The 19,296-nt window shown below is 39.0% G+C and overlaps 1 protein-coding gene across 3 annotated transcripts in view; it reads left to right on the top strand.

The window, feature by feature from the left end:
* Positions 1-19,296, top strand: part of LOC126457766 (cleavage and polyadenylation specificity factor subunit 1) — a 296,801-nt gene that overhangs the window by 195,138 nt on the left and 82,367 nt on the right. For all 3 annotated transcript variants that reach the window (XM_050094330.1, XM_050094331.1, XM_050094332.1), the window contains one exon: positions 11,321-11,411. In XM_050094330.1, coding sequence (XP_049950287.1) covers positions 11,321-11,411 — 91 coding nt within the window. The remainder of the gene's footprint in view (positions 1-11,320; positions 11,412-19,296) is intronic.

The following is a 19,296-nucleotide window of genomic DNA, read 5'->3' as shown; positions in this document are numbered from 1 at the left end:
GCAGCTGTTCGTTTTTCAAATTCTGGAATATTCCATTCGTCTTCCCTGGTGAAGGAATTTCGGAAAACTGCGTTCAATAACTCCGCTTTAGCGGCACACTCGTCGGTAACAGTACCAACCACTGTGCAGCGAAGGTATTGACTGCATCTTGCCACTTGTGTACTTTACATATGACCAGAATTTCTTCGAATTTTGTACCAAATTTCGAGACAATGTTTCGTTGCGGAACCTATTAAAGGCATCTCGCATTGAAGTCTGTGCCAATTTTCGTGCGTCTGTAAATTTTAGCCAATCTTTGGGATTTCGCGTTCTTCTGAACTTCGCATGCTTTTTCCGTTGCCTCTGCAACAGCGTTCGGACCTGTTTTGTGTACCATGGGGGATCAGTTCTATCTCTTACCAATTTATGCGGATTGAATCTCTCAATTGCTGTTGCTACTATATCTTTGAATTTGAGCTACATCTCGTCTACATTTGCATAGTCAGTTAGGAAGGAATGGAAATTGTCTCTTAGGAAGGCTTCTAGTGACACTTTATCCACTTTTTTAAATAAAATTATTTTGCGTTTGTTTTTGGTGGATTTGGAAGAAATGGTATTGAGCCTAGCTACAACGACCTTGTGAACACTAATCCCTGTATCAGTCATGATGCTCTCTATTAGCTCTGGATTGTTTGTGGCTAAGAGGTCAAGTGTGTTTTCGCAGCCATTTACAATTCGCATGGGTTCGTGGACTAACTGCTCGAAATAATTTTCGGAGAAAGCATTTAGGACTATCTCGGAAGATGTTTTCTGCCTACCACCGGTTTTGAACAAGTATTTTTGCCATTATATCGAGGGAAGGTTGAAGTCCCCACCAACTATAACCATATGAGTGGGGTATTTATTTGTTACGAGACTCAGATTTTCTCTGAACTGTTCAGCAACTATATCATCGGAATCTGGGGGTCGATAGAAGGATCCAATTATTAACTTAGTTCGGCTGTTAAGTATAACCTCTACCCATACCAATTCGCACGGAGTATCTACTTCGACTTCACTACAAGATAAACCACTACTGACAGACACAAACACTCCACCACCAATTCTGCCTAATCTATCTTTCCTGAACACCGTCTGAGACTTCGTAAAAATTTCTGCAGAACTTATTTCAGGCTTTAGCCAGCTTTCTGTACCTATAAGGATTTCAGCTTCTGTGCTTTCTATTAGCGCTTGAAGCTCAGGGACTTTCCCAGCACAACTACAACAATTTACAACTACAATTCCGACTGTTCCTTGATCCAAGCACGTCCTGTATTTGCCATGCACCCTTTGAGATTGCAGCCCACCCCGTACATTCCCGAGGCCTTCTAACCTAAAAAACTGCCCCGTCCACACCACACGGCCTCCGCTACCCATGTAGCCGCCAGCTGAGTGTAGTGAACTCCTGACCTATTCAGCGGAACCCGAAACCCCACCACCCTATGGCACAAGTCAAAGAACCTGCAGCCAACACGGTCGCAAAACTGTCTGAACATCTGATTCAGACCCTCCACCCGGCTCTGCACCAAAGGTCCGCAGTCGGTTCTGTCAATGATGCTGGAGATGGTGAGCTCTGCCTTCATCTCGTAAGCAAGACTGGCAGCCTTCACCAAATCAGACAGCTGCTGGAATCCAGAGAGAATTTCCTCAGATCCAGATGACAGACGTCATTAGTGCCACCACCTGCAGCTGGCTGCACCCTGTGCTCTTCATGGCATCTGGAAGGACCCTTTCCACATCAGGAATGACTCCACCCGGAATGGACACGGAGTGCACACTGGATTTCTTCTCCTCCTTAGCCGCCATATCCCTAAGGGGCCCCATTACGTGCCTAACATTGGAGCTCCCAACTACCAATAAGCCCACCCTCTGCGACTGCCCGGACCTTGAAGGCTGAGAATCATCCTCTGAAACAGGGCAGGCAGCTGCATCTGGCTCAGCCAGAGACAGTGCCTGAAACCTGTTTGTCAGACGCACCGGAGAGGCTTTCTGATCAGCCTCCGGGGACGTCTTTTGCTGCCTGCCACGCCTTGGAACGACCTCCCAATCAACCACAGGTGAGGGCTGAGCCCCACTGCGGGCAACAACAGGGGCAACCACAGTGGCAGACCGATCTGGGGACAGACGGGACGAGGTTGACATCCCCGTGATACCCAAGTCCGGCTCCCCACAGTGGTGCCCATTGGCAACAATCTCAAGCTGCGCGACCGAAGTCAGCGCCGTTTGCAGCTGTGAGCGAAGGGATGCCAACTCAGCCCTCATCCGAACACAGCAATCACAGTCCCTGTCCATTCTAATCGATGTTGAACAACAGTTACTGAAACATGAGTCCGTGCCTAGATAATGCAAGGGAAACACACAAAGAATGTATGAACTAACCTGTACAAATGCCTAACGACTGCACTACAATCTGCCTGAATTTACGATTACAGTAACTAAAACTCAAGATTACACCTCCTATATGAAACTCACACGCAATTTAAGTAAGAATCTACGAAGTAAACACTAAAGCGCGATGCTACAACTCTCAAATACTATAATACGCCCGAAATTTATGAATTAAACAATGCAAGTACGCAAAAACACACAAAGAAATTAAGAATTAAACTATGTAACAAACAAGTAAGCTAGGGGTATACGACTTGCTGCTGGCAGCTGCTTATCCAACGGCGGCAGGGAGCATACTGGCTGTGACCAACCGACACTGGCCGTTCAAAACAAAAACAGAAGACAAATGACTACCCAAATTTACACTATTCAGGTACTAAAGCGCAATGCTACAACTCTCAAATACTATAATACGCCCGATATTTATGAATTAAACAATGCAAGTACGCAAAAACACACAAAGAAATTAAGAATTAAACTATGTAACAAATAAGTAAGCTAGGGGTATATGACTTGCTACTGGCAGCTGCTTATCCAGCGGCGGCAGGGAGCACACTCTTTTGCGGAGGATGGTGGTGGGAGGATGCATGCAGATACCTGTCCGTGTTGGTGGGCTTCCTATAAACTCTCCAAGCTTCCCCTCTGGCTTCCGGTAAACTTCCCGTCGAAAAAAGGCAATACCTTGTTCAAATGCTTGCATAAAAATGACTGCTGCAGCTGCAAAAGAGGGGAACCCATAGCTACACCATCCGTCTGCTCATAAAAATCCCCTTTCCACCTGAAATAGGTGTATGTCAAACAGTGGTGCACTAGGTCGCAGGTATCAGGTGCCATGCATTCCTCTAAGATGTTCGTGATGTCCGTCACGGGTACATTCGTGAACAAAGACTTCATGTCAAAACTGACCATCAGATCCCTATCCGATACATGCTTTTCTTTCAAAAGTGCTATAAAATGGTGGAGTCCTTGACACATGAATCTGTATGGCTCACTAAACGTCTAAGCTTCGGAGCCAATTCTTTCACTAATTTGTAGGTCGGTGAGTTAATGCTACTCACTGTTGGACGTAAAGGAAAGGCTTTTTTGTGGATCTTTGGTGACAACGGCCGCGGAAGCCTACATTTACGCTTCAAACAGTAGTTTTCGTTGGATTGTTAAAGAAAATGATATCCAGCTCTAGAGATTTAAAAACGTGAAAACGACTCTGAAATTCAATGGAGACTTCACCAGTAATGCAAGTAAATCTTGAAAATATTATGTCCACTTATTCGTGTTTCATATCATAGCAACTCTGGAAATGCACAAATTTTCTTTGCTTAGTTGCAACATAAACAACACAAGTCCACACTGGAATCCATTAATATCCATAAGCATATCACAAACAATGCATCCCTTTCCTCGTAAATGCAAATTCAAATTATTTAAATGATTAGTAAAATCAGTTAAACATGCAAATTTTTTATGAGTGCAAAAACAATGAGCTAAGCATTTTCCGATGCTCAGCCAATGATTTTAGAATGAATGAGTATATCTCCTTATTCCACATCAGCTTCCAAAAACTGTTTAAATTTTCAGTGAGATGGTGATTGAATTCCTCCTCTTATTGTATTAGTAATTTTCACATCTTTCATTGTGGGCAGCACTTTTCCAACATCGTGCTTCCTGATGTATAAACCAACAAAACGTTAAACAACTTATTCTGTTTTTTTATAACTGACCATTGAAGCCATTTTCGCTTCTGAACATAACAGCTGCATCATTGGTGCAAACTGCAGAGCACTTTTTAAAATCAACAATTGTGTCAACTCACTTTTTAACATCCAGACCTGTTGTTCTGAGCAACGGAAAAAATGAGTAACTTTTCATGTACGGAAAAGTTGACCACTATTAGACGAATAAGATCAATACTTTTGTTCACACACAAAGGATAATATCGACAGTTTGCAACTAAATTGTTTAGTTTCATTTTTATGCTATATCCCATATCGGGACACAAGTTTTTACTGCGTTATATGACAAAACAACTGTTTTAATGTTAACCAGCATCATCGTGACCAAATGCTTTTGCCATTGCTATTCCATATTCTTTTGCAAGTACCCCTTTGCTGAAGAATTTCTGATAGTGTGCTAATTTTAAACATACCGCATATGACACACTTGAGCTCTTTTCCTTAAGATTTGATTGTTCAGGCAACTCTTGCATCTTTTTCTTTAACTTATCCACTGAAGGGCTTCTTTTGTCATGAGAATAATGTCCATATGTTTCTTTATTGAATGTTGAGCAAGATTAATACATTTTTTTCAACTTAAGTATTTTTCACATATTAAACAGTGGAATTTTTCATCGGAATTATGCACAAAGAAACATTTAATCTCCCACTCTTTATTGAAAACTAAGTTTTCAGTATGCTTTAGTTTCAGCACTCTTGAGAACTGTAATAGAAAAATAACTTCAGTAATAACCACAATCAAACCCAGAATAATAGCTACAGCTATAACCAAAGTGAAAACCTGAACAATAGTGCAATATTATTGAGAATAAATCTGAACAAAACACCGAGAGCATGTAGGCTAACAGAACAATGGTGCCTCTTTGAAATTGGACAGCCAGCGAACATGTGGGAGCCTATGCTTATGCTTTCAGGGATCAGTCAGGCTGCCCCATGCGATTGCTGACAAACAAACCACAGGCTGCAGTGAGACCGTGATGTCAGCATGTGAGTAGAGTTGGAAGGGGAAGCAATCACTGGAGGGGAATGACACGAGCTGAGCAGTGCCAGGCCTTTGTAGATTACAGGAAAAAGTGTGCTTCCATACCTGTTGGATGTTCAATACATTTGAAAAAGAAGTATGATTCTGTAGTATTCAATACATTTGAAAAAGAAGTATGATTTTGTAGCCATTATGCTGGACAAGCTTAATTACAAAGAACATTAGTGGCCCATTTGGGCAAATTTGACAGTAAAAATGATCCTTCATCGACAGTGTGACTATACCAAGTATTCCTGCTTCCTATGCAAATGGGACACTCTTGCAAAAGACAGACACTGGCCTGAGAAAATCTGGCCAATTAGAACGCAAAAAAATGGGGGGGGGGGGAAATTTGCTATTCAATTCTTTGGTGGACATCACCCCCCCCCCCCCCCCCCCCCCCCCCCCCCGTCTCCTCAAAGAAAGAAAACTAAAGTTCTATCTTTATTTTATATAAAACTTTGCATTATGAGACAGCTTATTAAAACCCTACTGTACTACTAAGTATGTAGAAAGTAAGTTACTTTGAATATCAGAAGCCCTGATGTTCGCGAACTAATGAAAGATGAAACATTTGAAGACAAAATCGATGAAATTTAAAGGTCAAGTTCGACATCCTTTAAACATGTGTCAACAAGTTTCTTGGAAACTGTCAAAATTTCAATTACAAGAATCTTACAAGAAACATGACGGGTAACTTCAGAGTATTGAAGCTGTACTTCTGGACTCTCAAGTCAGCTATTTTCCAGAAAATCTTAAGTGCTATGAGAGAGGAACAGGGAGAAAGGTTCCATCATGACATTAAACAAATGGAGCAATAATATTGGGACCAACCGCATGTCAGCATGATTGCTGGGACTGCAAGAAGCTGCACAGGGAGTGTCGTCAGACAATGCGCAGAAGAAAGTGCAGCAGAGGTTTGTGTGGAAAAAGAAGAGGCATTAAATTTTTTGCCTTTGTATTACTCCTGCTGAAGAACGTAGTACTTCAGTATAATGTTAGGAGTGTCTTATTTTACCATGTATTTTTAGTAAAGGTTTTCTGAATGTGTGTGTTTTCTTATATGGTAGCTGAAAAGTGTTAGGATTTGTGAACTTAAAAAAACATCAAGCTCACTTAAAATGATCAGCAAAAAAAATTGAAACTATAAATTTGTAGACCATTGTATTTACTAGTAAAAAGAGGAATATTATTTATAAATGATCCATAATTCTGATCTGTTGATTGAGTATTTGGAACCTTTGCCTTTCCACAAGTGAGTGCTCTCTGCCAACTGAGCTACACAAGCATGACTTAAGTCCATCATCACAGCTTTACATCTGCCAGTAGTTTATCTCCTTGCCCACGAAAGACGGGGTTGAGTCCTGGCCCAGCACACAGTTTAAATCTGCCAGGAAGTTTCATATCAGTGCACAAACTGCTGCAGAGTGAAAAATTCATTCTAGAAACAGCCCATAGGCTGTGAATAAACTATGTCGCTGCAGTTGAATAAACCATGTTGCTGCAGTAACCTTTCTTCCTACAAGTTTCGCAGAAGAAGTTCTATGAAGGGTGAAAAGTAGGAGATGAGGTAAAAGTGGAAGTGAAGCTGTGGGGGTTGGTAGTGAGTTGTGCTTAAGCAGCTCAGTTGGTAGAGCACTAGCTTGGCAAGGGCAAAGGACTCGATCTGGAGTCCTGGCTCAGCACACAATTCTATCCTGCCGGAAAGTTTCAGTATTCTGTGTTATTTTAAACACTTTTTTCAATTGGTAATTCATCAATTTTTGAAGTTCTGCTGGTAGCCTCTCTAGTGTAGATTTACAGTGTGTGTGTGTGTGTGTGTGTGTGTGTGTGTGTGTGTGTGTGTTTAGCTAATTAGATCAGTGAAGGCACCAAGAGAAGAGAATTACACAAGCAAAGTATCCAAGAGTTAACCATAATCTAGAAATGAGAGAATATTTCTGGTACAGTATACCTGTATGGTTATAGGACAAGTAAAATTTCAATGAAAAGACATTTGGCATATTGCAGCATGAAAAATGTAATTTAAAATTTTCTGAATCAAGGGATTCACGTTACTTTTTTAAAAAGGTGATCAAACAAAACAAATCTCTCCATGCTACAAACATTTAAAATGGATATGGTTCTTCGAGTCGCCATACATGATTGACAGCATTGCAGCATACTCGTGTGAGCTCTTTGAGTAGTCTTGTTTGCTGTGAAAGATAAATTTGGAGGTTTAGGTGAGTAACTGTTGGAGGCTGATGGGCTACACATTGTCTCTCTTTAGTGTATTCCAGGCAAGTTCTTGAAGTGGCTATGCTGCTCCTTCAAGAAATGTTACAAATGGAACAGCTAGATGCTTAACAGCGTCAATGAAAATTACATCTTCACCAGCTGCATCTCCACAAAGCCACGTGAGTGGTTATAGCACCTTATCTCTGTACCTCTGGGCATTAAAAATATTTTCCAAGAAAGATGTGTAGCTCTGTTCACTCATCCAACATCCCTCTTTCCCATGCCAGGAGCCCATCATTACCAAACTGATCTTTTCCCATGAGTCACATGTAATTGCACTGCCTACCAGTTTCCATTTAGAAGGATGCATGACAAAAATAATTCTGCAAAGTGAAATAGGGTTCGTCACAAAGAGCACTGTTGTCCTTCTGTAGCTCAGTTTCATTGTTCCTGGTACCATAAAATAAGGGCTGGTCTCTGCACTTCTGTGGACAGTACAAGCATTTAGGACATGTGGCATTGTGAACAACTGCTGTGAACCTTATTTTACAGCTTAGCTTGTTGGGAAATAGCAATTTCTATGACAGTTGTTAGGTCTGCAAGCAGTTGCCTTGCAATCATCAGAGGATTTTATTGTGCAATTAACAGTTAGTAACAGTAGCATGGAATAAATTTTAGCTAACAATGTACTGGTACATGCTGAACATTTCGCCTATCTTGGAACTGCTACTGAAGCTGAAAAATGTCACTTTATGATAAATTCAGCAATGCTGAAACTGCAGTCTGCATCTAACCTATTTAAGGTATATGAGCCTTGAAACTTACAGAACAGGGTCCAAATGGCATCTTCGTGAAGTTTTATTGTTAAATTCACAAAAGAGATCACTCTACTGACAACAGAACTTCAGATATGACTTGGACATCAGCGGTCAAGTACACTATTTTCATTGCTTTTGAATCACTTACCCCCTCTATGCAATGCTTACTGCTGCCCTGTAAAGATAGATGTCACAGCTGTGGTATGTTGGAAAGAATTGATCTCAGTTTACAGAGAATGTTAATGTTTTCAATTTATATTTTCCAGTTCCTGATTTGGATGATAATGCAGGTCAGTATTGCAGATGAGTAGTAATTCGTATTCACGTAATAACTATTAAAGTATGTGTACCTAGATGACTTGTCTGACACAACAGTAATTTTGTTTAAGGGCCAGCATGTAAAGCTGTGATATAAATTAAAATAACAACATATGTCAACTGAATATCATCACTTTCATATAACGTACCACAATACACTTGACAATGTGAGCCAGGCATTAAAGGCACCACAACTATTCATTTATCAGTGGGGAGGTTGCTGTCCTGCTTTGTATCTTATACTGGTTGTGACAAGCCACCACTCCAAACACCAATGGAATATGGAACAGATAACAATAGTGCCTTGTGATAACTAGTAGACTCCAGTGCTATTCTGGTACAAATATCAAAATCCCTACAATATTTCCTGAGATTAGCCTTCCTATATATACAGAGAAATATGACTGGGGACTTTTATTTATGTGTATGGAAGGAAAGTATATATGTAGCTTCTGGTACAAACAATTTTATGTGGCTCAATGGATTGGTGCAAGTGTTTCATTTGGACATTACTTTGGCAACTTCTGTGTTCCTAATTGGTTATTCAAGCAGGGAAGGGGGACAAGCTGTTTAACATGGAATCCATGAATCTTAGCACCATTGAGAGATGATGCTAGGTTACAAGGCAGACTAAAAATTTTTCGTGGTCTAACCAGAATCAATCTTGCGACCTGTTGCTTTCCAGGCACGTACTTTACCAATAGGTCACCACACCCAACACTGGTTTTTGTCAAGCTTCATTGCTCCTTTGAGCTGTTTGAGCTGTGATGCTAGATGGCAATGGTTTTGTTTTCACAGTAACCGTGGACTTTAAGTCCTCATAATTCAGCCAAATTCCACAAAATACTTCAGAATTATACACACTTACGTAACTCATAAATCAGTCCATTAGCCAAAACCGGATCAAAATCCCTAAAGTAGTTCCTGAGAATAGCCTGAGCATACAGACATAGGACTTCAATTTATATATGTATAGATATATGAAGGAAAATGTTGTTAGTAAAAATCTCGAAAATTTCTTGAACAATTTACTTCACATTTTTACATGATACTCTAATAAGCATTTTGATGGACATAGGGTATATATTTTTGTACAAGTTTTATGTTAAATCCAACTGTGAGAAACAAAATGCTGAGTGGTGCTGTATTGTGAAAGGTGCCATTTCATTCTCTGTCCCACAATCAGTTTTAACTATGATAGCAGGACATGTAAACCTTTATGGAAAACATTTCTCCCATATATAATGTTTCTCCCGTACATATAGTTTCTCTGTATATACAACTTCAAACAAAAATTATGTACATAACAATGTACTGTTTGTTTTCCTCCTCCCAGTTGGTTTTAACAGAGAACCTATATATTAGTAAAGTTGCTTTTATGGCTTTATAATACTGTGCACTCTGGATCATCAGAAGCTTTGTAATGCTACCTGTTCACAAATTAAAACTATGTGAAATAATGCCATTAAAGCTGCTATCCTCACAGATCCAGCAGCTGGAGAGGTCTCTCTCATACCCTGTATACCAATGATCCCAACTGATGTATCCACTCAGTTTCGTCTGCAGTAAAAATAAAGAACGCTCAATGTCGGACGTTCAGATACTTTGAAATTGATTTATGGTTTGTATGTTTTTCACATGGTCACATGTATGTTGCCCTTTCATGAAAAAGTAGTTCAGAAAACCAGTTCACACTCTGCCACACAGTAGCCAAAAAATGAAACATGTATATCTGACATTTCGCAATTGTATTGCGTACAAGAAATTTACAAAAACCTAAAAGCAGTAAAAAACCAAACAAAGGATTCCTTTTATATTGTAGACAATTTATTATGAGTTCCATACCTTCATATTGGGTGAAATTGCAACCAGGAGCCAAAGTTTGTGTCTTGACAGTTAGGATATATATCAGATTGTTACATATAGTTAGCAGCTGTGAAGGCAAATAAAATGATGGCACTGATGTTAACAATAGAATATGCTCTAACATTAAATGCATGACTGTTGGTTCATATTGGACTCATACATCCTTAGAAAATGTGAAACTTTATTGATGTCTTTCATACAATACAAACACAGAGCCTCTTCTCAATTACTACATTGTAAGTTCTGACATTTCGTTTGACACAGCTGTAATTTCCTTAGGAAAGTTAAGTTTATAAGCATTGCAATCATTGTACGGCTGTGTTTCTGTCTCGTTGAAATCTCATTTCTTATGTGGGATAGGTGATCTGTAATGTTGTGTGTGTGTGTGTGGGGGGGGGGGGGGGGGGGGGGGAATAAGAGTAGAGCATTTTGACGTAATGTCATATTCAAAATACAGTCAATTAGAACTTATTGAAAGCATTTACTTGATTTTGGACCATTCTCATTGTTGGTCATATCTCTCTTACTTCTTCGTGTTTTTCTCATATGTATGCCTCCCCTCTATTGGCCTTTGCTCTTCTTATTTCCCAGTTTCACAGCTTTCAGGTGTCACTTTCTACATCCCATTGTCAATTTTCGTGCTGTCCATTTCTGTTCTCTCTTGTGGTAGCTGCAGGGAACACTAGTTACAGCAGCTTGCATTCTTTCTTCTTACATTTGTGAAAATCTGCTGCTGCCTTTGTGACTATTCATTTTTCATCTTTGTTTGTCTGAGAACACTTCTTAATGTGTGGAACGATTTCTTAGTGTTTTCAACTAATTACATTTCAGTGCATCCTCCAGCTTATTGAGCCAGATTTTCAGCATTCAGGTTGCATTTTATGAACATTATTTTGCATCGGAATATACATCATAACAAGATTAACTTTTCATTTATTTTACAGAACAAAGAAGAAAACTGCAGATGGTGATACCTATTTAGAAAGTAGAGTATGCCAGTTGAGATACTTCAGCAACATTGCTGGTTATAATGGGGTATGTACACTACATTCTATATCCGGTAAAGCACACTATTCTGTTTGTTGTGTGAATGCATGTTCTTTTGAAAATAAACATACAGAGTTAGTTCATTACATGGCTGTAATATTTCCCATTTTTCATGTATTGCAGCAGTGTTAGTTTCAATTCAGATTGAGTGTATTGTTTCTTATGTAAACAGTAATTGGATTCCACAATAGATTTAAGATTTGTAAACTGTCTAAGCACCCAAATATTTTGCAGCTCCAATTCAGTGACAAATATTCCTTCTCTTGACACTCTGTATTGATCATTACCACAATTTTGTCCTGATTGTGTCTTGTAGTTTTGCACACTGGGACATATTCTTTTTCTGTTGCAAAATCAGCTCTTCCACGAAGAAGAATGGCATCCGTGAAGAACAAGGCTTCATCGCATTATTGTGGATCTTGTAGTATAGCTTGAACTGTAGATATAAACAAGCCAGCAATTTCGTGTAGTGTAGGTTGTATGGCACAAAGTAGGTTTTCTCTACTTGTTTCCATAGCACAGTAACATACTCTCAAATGACAGGTGAAGTTCATAGTGATGGGAACTGTCCTTAAGGGTGGTCCTCCATCAGTGTTGTCATAACTCATCTGAACCGTTTGAATATGATTGACCATTGTGAACATTCTTTCACAAGCACTTAAAACATTTCTTTTGGTCCTCATCCTCCATCAGTCCCCAAGAAAAACTGAATGAAAAGCAACAGATTACCACTGTTTCTTCCTCTGCTTCATGCTAAGTGATTAACAAGTATCATAGATCAGCAGCAGAGTGTGTGCCGATTTGAAACTTTATGACAGTTAAAAATTGTGTACTGAACTCTAAACTGTGTAGCACTGATGTACTGGTAGAAGGGAAGCTGGGGAGGGGGGCAAGTAGTAAGTCATGCCTAGTAGTGCAGTTGGCAGAGAACATTTGCTCACGATAGGCAAAGGCTCCGAGACTTACAAGCAGTCGTTCTTTCCACGCACAATTCGTGAATGGAACAGGGAAGGGGGGATCAGATAGTGGTACAATAAGTACCCTCCGCCACACACCGTAAGGTGGCTCGTGGAGTATAGATGTAGATGTAGATGTAGAGTTTGGGTCTCGGTCCGGCACACAGTTTTCATTTGTAGGAAGTCTTGGTTATGATAGGAGTTTCCTCTCTGCCCTTTGTTTAATACCCCATGCTTCTTGCAACTGCTGTATATACGCATCCGTGGACAATCAAAAAAATCTGGGAGAAACCCAGAAATTTTTTCATCAGGAAGAAAACTGGGAATTTTTTAGAATTCCGGGAATTTTTTATTGTTCTAGTTTCCAATTAAATTTTTGTAATTTTAACTGATAAGGACTGATACTCTAACAAAAAATTTTACTTTAGCTCACTACTGCAGAATAATGCTGCAGCAATAAAACATAAATGGGAGAAGAGCACCAAAATGAAACTTAAATTGCAAAGAAAATTCACCATTTTCAATACCATGGTGTATACGACTCGGGACAACCGGTAGATCCGGGAAAAACCTGGGAATTTTTCCATCCGGGAGAAAACCGGGAAAAACCTGGGAATTTTTTAGAATTCCGGGAACTTTTTTGTTTTAGTTTTCAGTTAGATTTTTGTAATTTTGACTGGTAAGAAACAATACAATAACAAAATATCCCGAGAATAATACTGCAGCAATGAAACGTGAGCGAGAGAAAAAAAACAAAAATAAAACTTAAATTGCAAAGGAAATGCGCCATATACAACAACAAAACACAGTACTCATACAAGCGTCTGCCAACAGCAAAATGTGTCAAAGGATTAGGAAGATTACGCAGTGCTTCATAACAACAAATTTTCTCCGATGATCATGACGTCACAACTGTTCACATTAAATTTGTTTGAGCAGTTGCGAGCGGGCTTGTGCACATGCGCAGGTGAATCACGCATGAGTAGTACCTTCTCCAGCTTCTGGCTACAGTTGTGTTGCTGTTGGTTGTGTAAGCAGTCGCAGCAAGCAGCTAGATGTTCTGGGAAACATTTTACCGGCGCGTCCAAGCTGCCAAATTCACTGGTGGCAAACCGGGGTATCTGCCCCTGGCAGCAATTTCAGGGTGGTGGTGGCAGGGGTTTGAGGAAAAAACCTTGTTTCACAAAGCGCCTAGTATGCAGCGCACTTTAGGCTATCGATTATTCATATGATTTTGAAACGCTGTTGGTTTTTGAACATATTCAAAATTTATTTCTGAATGAATCATTAGTTGATTTTTGAAATCGTGCATAGTGTACGTCATGCCTCTGCTAGAGGAATTCCCGTCGCATCTATAAATAAGCTGGCCAAAGTGGCCGTGCGGTTCTAGGCGCTGCAGTCTGGAACCGTGAGACCGCTACGGTCGCAGGTTCAAATCCTGCCTCGGGCATGGATGTGTGTGCTGTCCTTAGGTTAGTTAGGTTTAACTAGTTCTAAGTTCTAGGGTACTAATGACCTCAGAAGTTGAGTCCCATAGTGCTCAGAGCCATTTGAACCATCTATAAATAAACTTACCTGCACACGGAAGGGGATGGGGCTACACAAACTGAGCGGGATAAAGCCGAACGGGTGAATGCCAATCACTGTTTGTTTATGTAGTTGACTGGGTTTTCGAAAGATCAGCATAGTTATAAGTAACAGTGAAATCCATAGATTCAGACTACCACAGTGGAAATAAATGACTAACAGGTAAGAAGGAATACGTATTATCATCTTGGTGTATTCAGGAAAATGAAATTCTTACAGAAAATTTTTGGCCAGACCGCTACACTAGTAAGGGCCAGTTGTACAATCCCTGGTAGCAGCCGTCTTAAGTTCTATTCTGGGAGTAGCGCGGAAAACGACAGTTGATTGTGGTAGGGTTAATGAAGTTAACTAGGGAATAAGTTTGGCACTGGCACGAATAGTTACAGAATTAATGATAAGATTGATTGTCAGAATGAGGAAGGAGAAGAAATAGGAGCATCACACAAATTATGGAAGAATATGACGATTCCAAATTTATATAAAAATTTCATACTACTACTTTTCGATCTCATGCTTGAGAAGCTGAAGCGTATGAATGAAATGTAAAATTATTACCGAACACAAAGCATTTTGCTTATAGTAGGCGCAATAGGCATTTCATATTGGTACTTCATGAATTATATTCCGTCGTGTTATAAAAATGACTATTTGTGCCAAAACAGCCCCGTTTATTTGGTGTGTGTTACAATTGCTGCAATATTGGAAAGGCCTATTTCGTTTTATCTAGCAGACAGTAACAAAATACACGTAATCAGATCGAGAAACCACACCAGTCTTGGGTACTGTTTGTATTAACTCCTTTTTCAGTATTAGAGAACATTTCGTTTTTTCTTGTATCAAAACGTTTGATGAACTTTGATGAGGTAATAGATTCTTTCCCAGAAAGGAAAGCACGCCCTGTAAAACTATACTGAGGTAAGAGAGAAAAAAATTGCTAGAACTTAAGGTTTGAAGAAATGTGTACTGTCTTGTTTTTCTCTTGTCTTTACTGGTTTTATGTATATTATATTTAATTTTAAGTCACTTAAGAAAGCAAGTTATTAGCTATTAGGCAACAAAGAGTGCAAATATTTTGAAGAGTTCTCCCGGTTGCAAATAACCCCATCCAGTATTAACTGCGAGGTTTTTTTAAAAGAGGGGTTGGATGTCAAACTGGGAGCAGGAGAGGCACCACAGGACATTTTAATTTCTACTGACCTGAATATAGTCTGATGGAATCGATTACAAAATGTACACATTTGAATTACACAGAGCGAAGTACAGTGACGTGAGATTGAAGAATGCTATGTGAAGAGAAATGGCACTGCACTTTGGTACACTTAAGACCAAATAACATGTCTCACATTTTCTCGAACACATATGTTTTACGTATCAGATTCTTCAGAAAGATGTGCGCTATAAAATGAACAAATTTTAGAAAAGTCGACTTTATTAAAATTTTTGGCGTCCTACCTCAAACGCAGGAGGGGAAGGGGGGGCATTACTATCTAGTATTGCCGCGGTTTGAAAATATCGTTGATCCGGGGCTGATGCTTAGAGCAGTCTGAGTAGTAGTGGGGAGGTGGATAGTCTCAACGTGCCCCATGTTTAAGTTCAGTGATTTTGCTGTTTCCTCTTCGTTTATTGCTTTCACGTCTAATGAAACAAAAGGGATTTCTGTGACCAGGAGCTGTCAAATGATTTAAAATACATTCACATAATTACGGAAAGGTAAAATATATTATTAGTTTCAGATTTTATTTTATTTCCATCTTTCTGACAGTAATGCATTAACTGCCTTGCAGAACGATGAAGTTGTTTTTGTCGGTTTGCTAAAGAAATTTGGCTTTTATTAGACGTTACAGCTGAGGCAATCAATGCATTTGAAGCGAAGTGTTAAATGTGCATGTTTTCATCTTCTAGCACTTATGGCATTATGCCATAATGGAAAGAACCAAACATGAGAATACAATACTGGTACTCCAAGAAAATTTACTTTCGAATCTGGACGTACGAATCTGCACTTTAAGCCGAATTATGCATTTTAGTATGGTTCATGAAATTCCGATGCTCGTGGAGTATCCTCTGATGCCTTGTTTCCTTTATAACATAATGTGAGATCTTTTAATGTTTTACACGTACGAACACACGGGCTTCCTGCGTCATCGTAGCTGTGCAAGCGCGGTGACGCCTGTTATCTGGCGCTCTCTGACAACTGCTGAAACAAACCTATTTCTAACAGGTCGCGGGAAAATGTTGCGAATGATTGTTTGAAAAGCGTTACTTTCAAAGTAAATTTCCTTTAACGGAAGATGAACTATGTGCGAGAATGTACGATGAATTTCATAAATCACAGATTGTTTTACTCTCATTTAAAAATCAACTCTTTGAGGACGATCATTTAGAAAAATTTTGAGCCCAGAAGGTCAAACATTTATGTCGCTATTAAAAATTTTATTGGCACATTTGTGTGATGTATCTGAAAGCGTAACACACGCAAAAAAGATTGACATTATACGTGAAAGCTTCTCTTACAGCTAATTAATCTTCATTATATGTGAAAGCTTTGCTTTTCTTATAACAACACTATGTATATTAATTTAAACCATTAACTTTTCCTATTAGTGTGTACACGCTACTTAACAGTGATATTGCTATTGGCTGACTACATCATTGAATATCTGCTATCATCGGCTGGCGAGATCACGTAACATGAGCCATGACTGGCTAACAAAAGAGCATCGCAATTCGTAATACAAAAATATGCAGCGCAGATGTTGCTACACGTCAAAGATCTTTCCAAAACGCAAAATTGTATGCTGGTGTATAAAACCATAACCATTCAGAGGACTGATAAGTTTTACAGTTCCGAGGAGGAGTATACTGTCACTTAACACAGAAAAAGTGTATTTTCACCCGGGAGAAAGTGTATTTTTAACCGGGAAATCCGGGAATCTTTTTTTCTTGTCCACGTATACAAAACACAGTGCACACACAAGCGTCTACTGATAGCAAATAGTGTCAAAGGCTTTAGAATGAAAACTATGCAATACTTTCCAACAACAAACTGCTTTCAATGAGCGTGCCATCACAACTGATTATGTTAGTTTTGTCTGATGAATTGGTAGCGGACTCCTGTGCATGTGTAGAGCTGAAGTCAAGTATGAGCTGCACGTTCTCTCACTTCTAGCTACTTGAAGTGTGGCTGTTAGCTGTATGAGCAGTAGCAGCAAGCAGCCAGATGCTAGATGGAAAAATTTTTCTAGCACACCCAAGTTGTCAGATCGGCACATGTGCGGAGCAGCCTGGTTTGTAGTGCAGGAGTAGTCTCCACGTGACACGTTTACATTTTGTGATTTTGCTGTTTTGTTTACATTTACATCTCTTATGTTAAATGAAAACAAAGTTGATTTTTGTGGCTCGGAGTTATCAACTGAATTAAAATACAGTCACTTAATGAAGGAAGATTAAAATATGTTATTAGTTTCAGTTTTCTGATATTATTTTATTTCCACATCATTGGCAACTGATTTCTTTCCATGTTATTGGCAGTCGAGCATCAATCATCTTGCAGAGCAATAAAGTTATAGTTTCCTAGAGAAATTTAGCTTTTATTAATCTTTTATGCAGAGGCAACCAATTTATTTGAAACAAAGTGTTTCATTCCACACTGTTGGCTAGTTTCAACTGTTCACTAATTTTCAAGTGCACATTTTCACCTTTTGGCATGCATGGTGTAGTACCATAATGAACAATACATGAGAAACTACAGTACTGGTACTCCAAGAAAACTGGCATCCTGAAAACCACAGTGGAAAGCTTAATACCAGGTAGGAGCCTACTTCAGTGTGAATCTGGACATACGAATGTGCACTTTAAGCTGAATTATGCATTAATTATGCCTCCCATGAAACACACTATTTTTCAATCACAAGACATGTTTCAACACTTGTCTGGTGCCTTCTCAAGGCTTGACGCTATTTCTTAATTTGTGTTGTTTACATGTTAAATTTACTGAATGCCATTGTTAGGTAAATTATAGATTGGCGGCATACCATGTTATCATTATAACTCTATACAAGACTTTATATTTGCTCCTGGAACAGAATATAAACTGCCCCATTTATACAGTTTCATGGCTTCACAGAAAACCTTGTTCATTTTTACACCATTTGAAAGTCGTGAAAAACTTATTGTCCTTAGTTCTGGCATATACAAACAGTTGGTTTTTGCAAGAAATTTGTATTCCTTCTTACTAGCTTTTTGCAGTACTGTGTGGACGTAAACGTGATTGGAAATGCTAGATAAGATTATTGGAGAGTAGGAATTAAAAGAAAACAGTATTAAAGTCACTATTTAGCAAAGTATTTGGGTACTTTAAATTGTATAATATAGTTTTGAAATGACTGCTTTCTTATTTTGCATTCCTTATCTGGATAGGATATCGTAAAACAATTGCCCTAAGTACAGTGACTGCATATGTCCTTTCCTAACAACATGCTACAGTGCTGCACTCGGTCATGTGATGCCCCACCACACAAAATTCTAAACAGAAATGCAACAAGAAGCGTATGAGCAGTGCAAACACCAAGCATGGGCTTCCTGTATCATGGAGCTTCTTATTCACAGTAAAGCCTGTTTGTTGATGCTCTGACAACTGTTCAAATGTACCTATTGATAACAGGTCACAGGAAAATATTGCGAATGGTAGTTTGAGAAGCGTTATTTTCAAAGTGAATTTCCTTTTATGCAAAATGAATTACGTTACACATGGAAAAATTTCAGGCCCAGAAGACCAGCCATTTATGTCATTATTTAAAATTTTATTGGCATATTTGTGTTTGAAATATCTTAAAGGGTAACATATGCAAAAAAAGAACCAATATTATATGTGAAATCGTAGGTTTGTTTGTAGCTATACTATATGTTTATTAATTTAAACCATTAACTTCTCTTATTTAGGTGTTCATGCTACTTAACAGTGATGTTGCTATTGGCTGCCTACAACAAGTGTCCTATGCTCTGAGTATTTGCTGTCATTGGTAGGCAAGATCATGTGATATGAGCTATGAGTTGCCGATAGTCAGGCTTTGGAAACCAATGTGCGGTGTTCGGTGGAATTTGTATTTATACTTTCATAATAAGAATGTATATAGTACATCAAAGTCCTTTCCAAAACACTTTTTTTTCATTTAGTAAAATACCGGGAACTTCTATGCCAGTGTATAAAACTTTCACCATTCAAAGAATCTGTAAGTTTTACAGTTCCGAAGGAGAGTATACTAGCACTTAAAATGGAAAAAAGTGTGTTTTTTACCAGGAAATGTGGGAAAAATCTAAGAATTTTTTTT

Source organism: Schistocerca serialis, chromosome 2 (assembly GCF_023864345.2).
Source record: "Schistocerca serialis cubense isolate TAMUIC-IGC-003099 chromosome 2, iqSchSeri2.2, whole genome shotgun sequence".
Classification (NCBI taxonomy): domain Eukaryota; kingdom Metazoa; phylum Arthropoda; class Insecta; order Orthoptera; family Acrididae; genus Schistocerca; species Schistocerca serialis.
The sequence above is the reverse complement of the archived record's forward strand: the minus strand, read 5'-3'. Positions and strand labels throughout refer to the sequence as shown.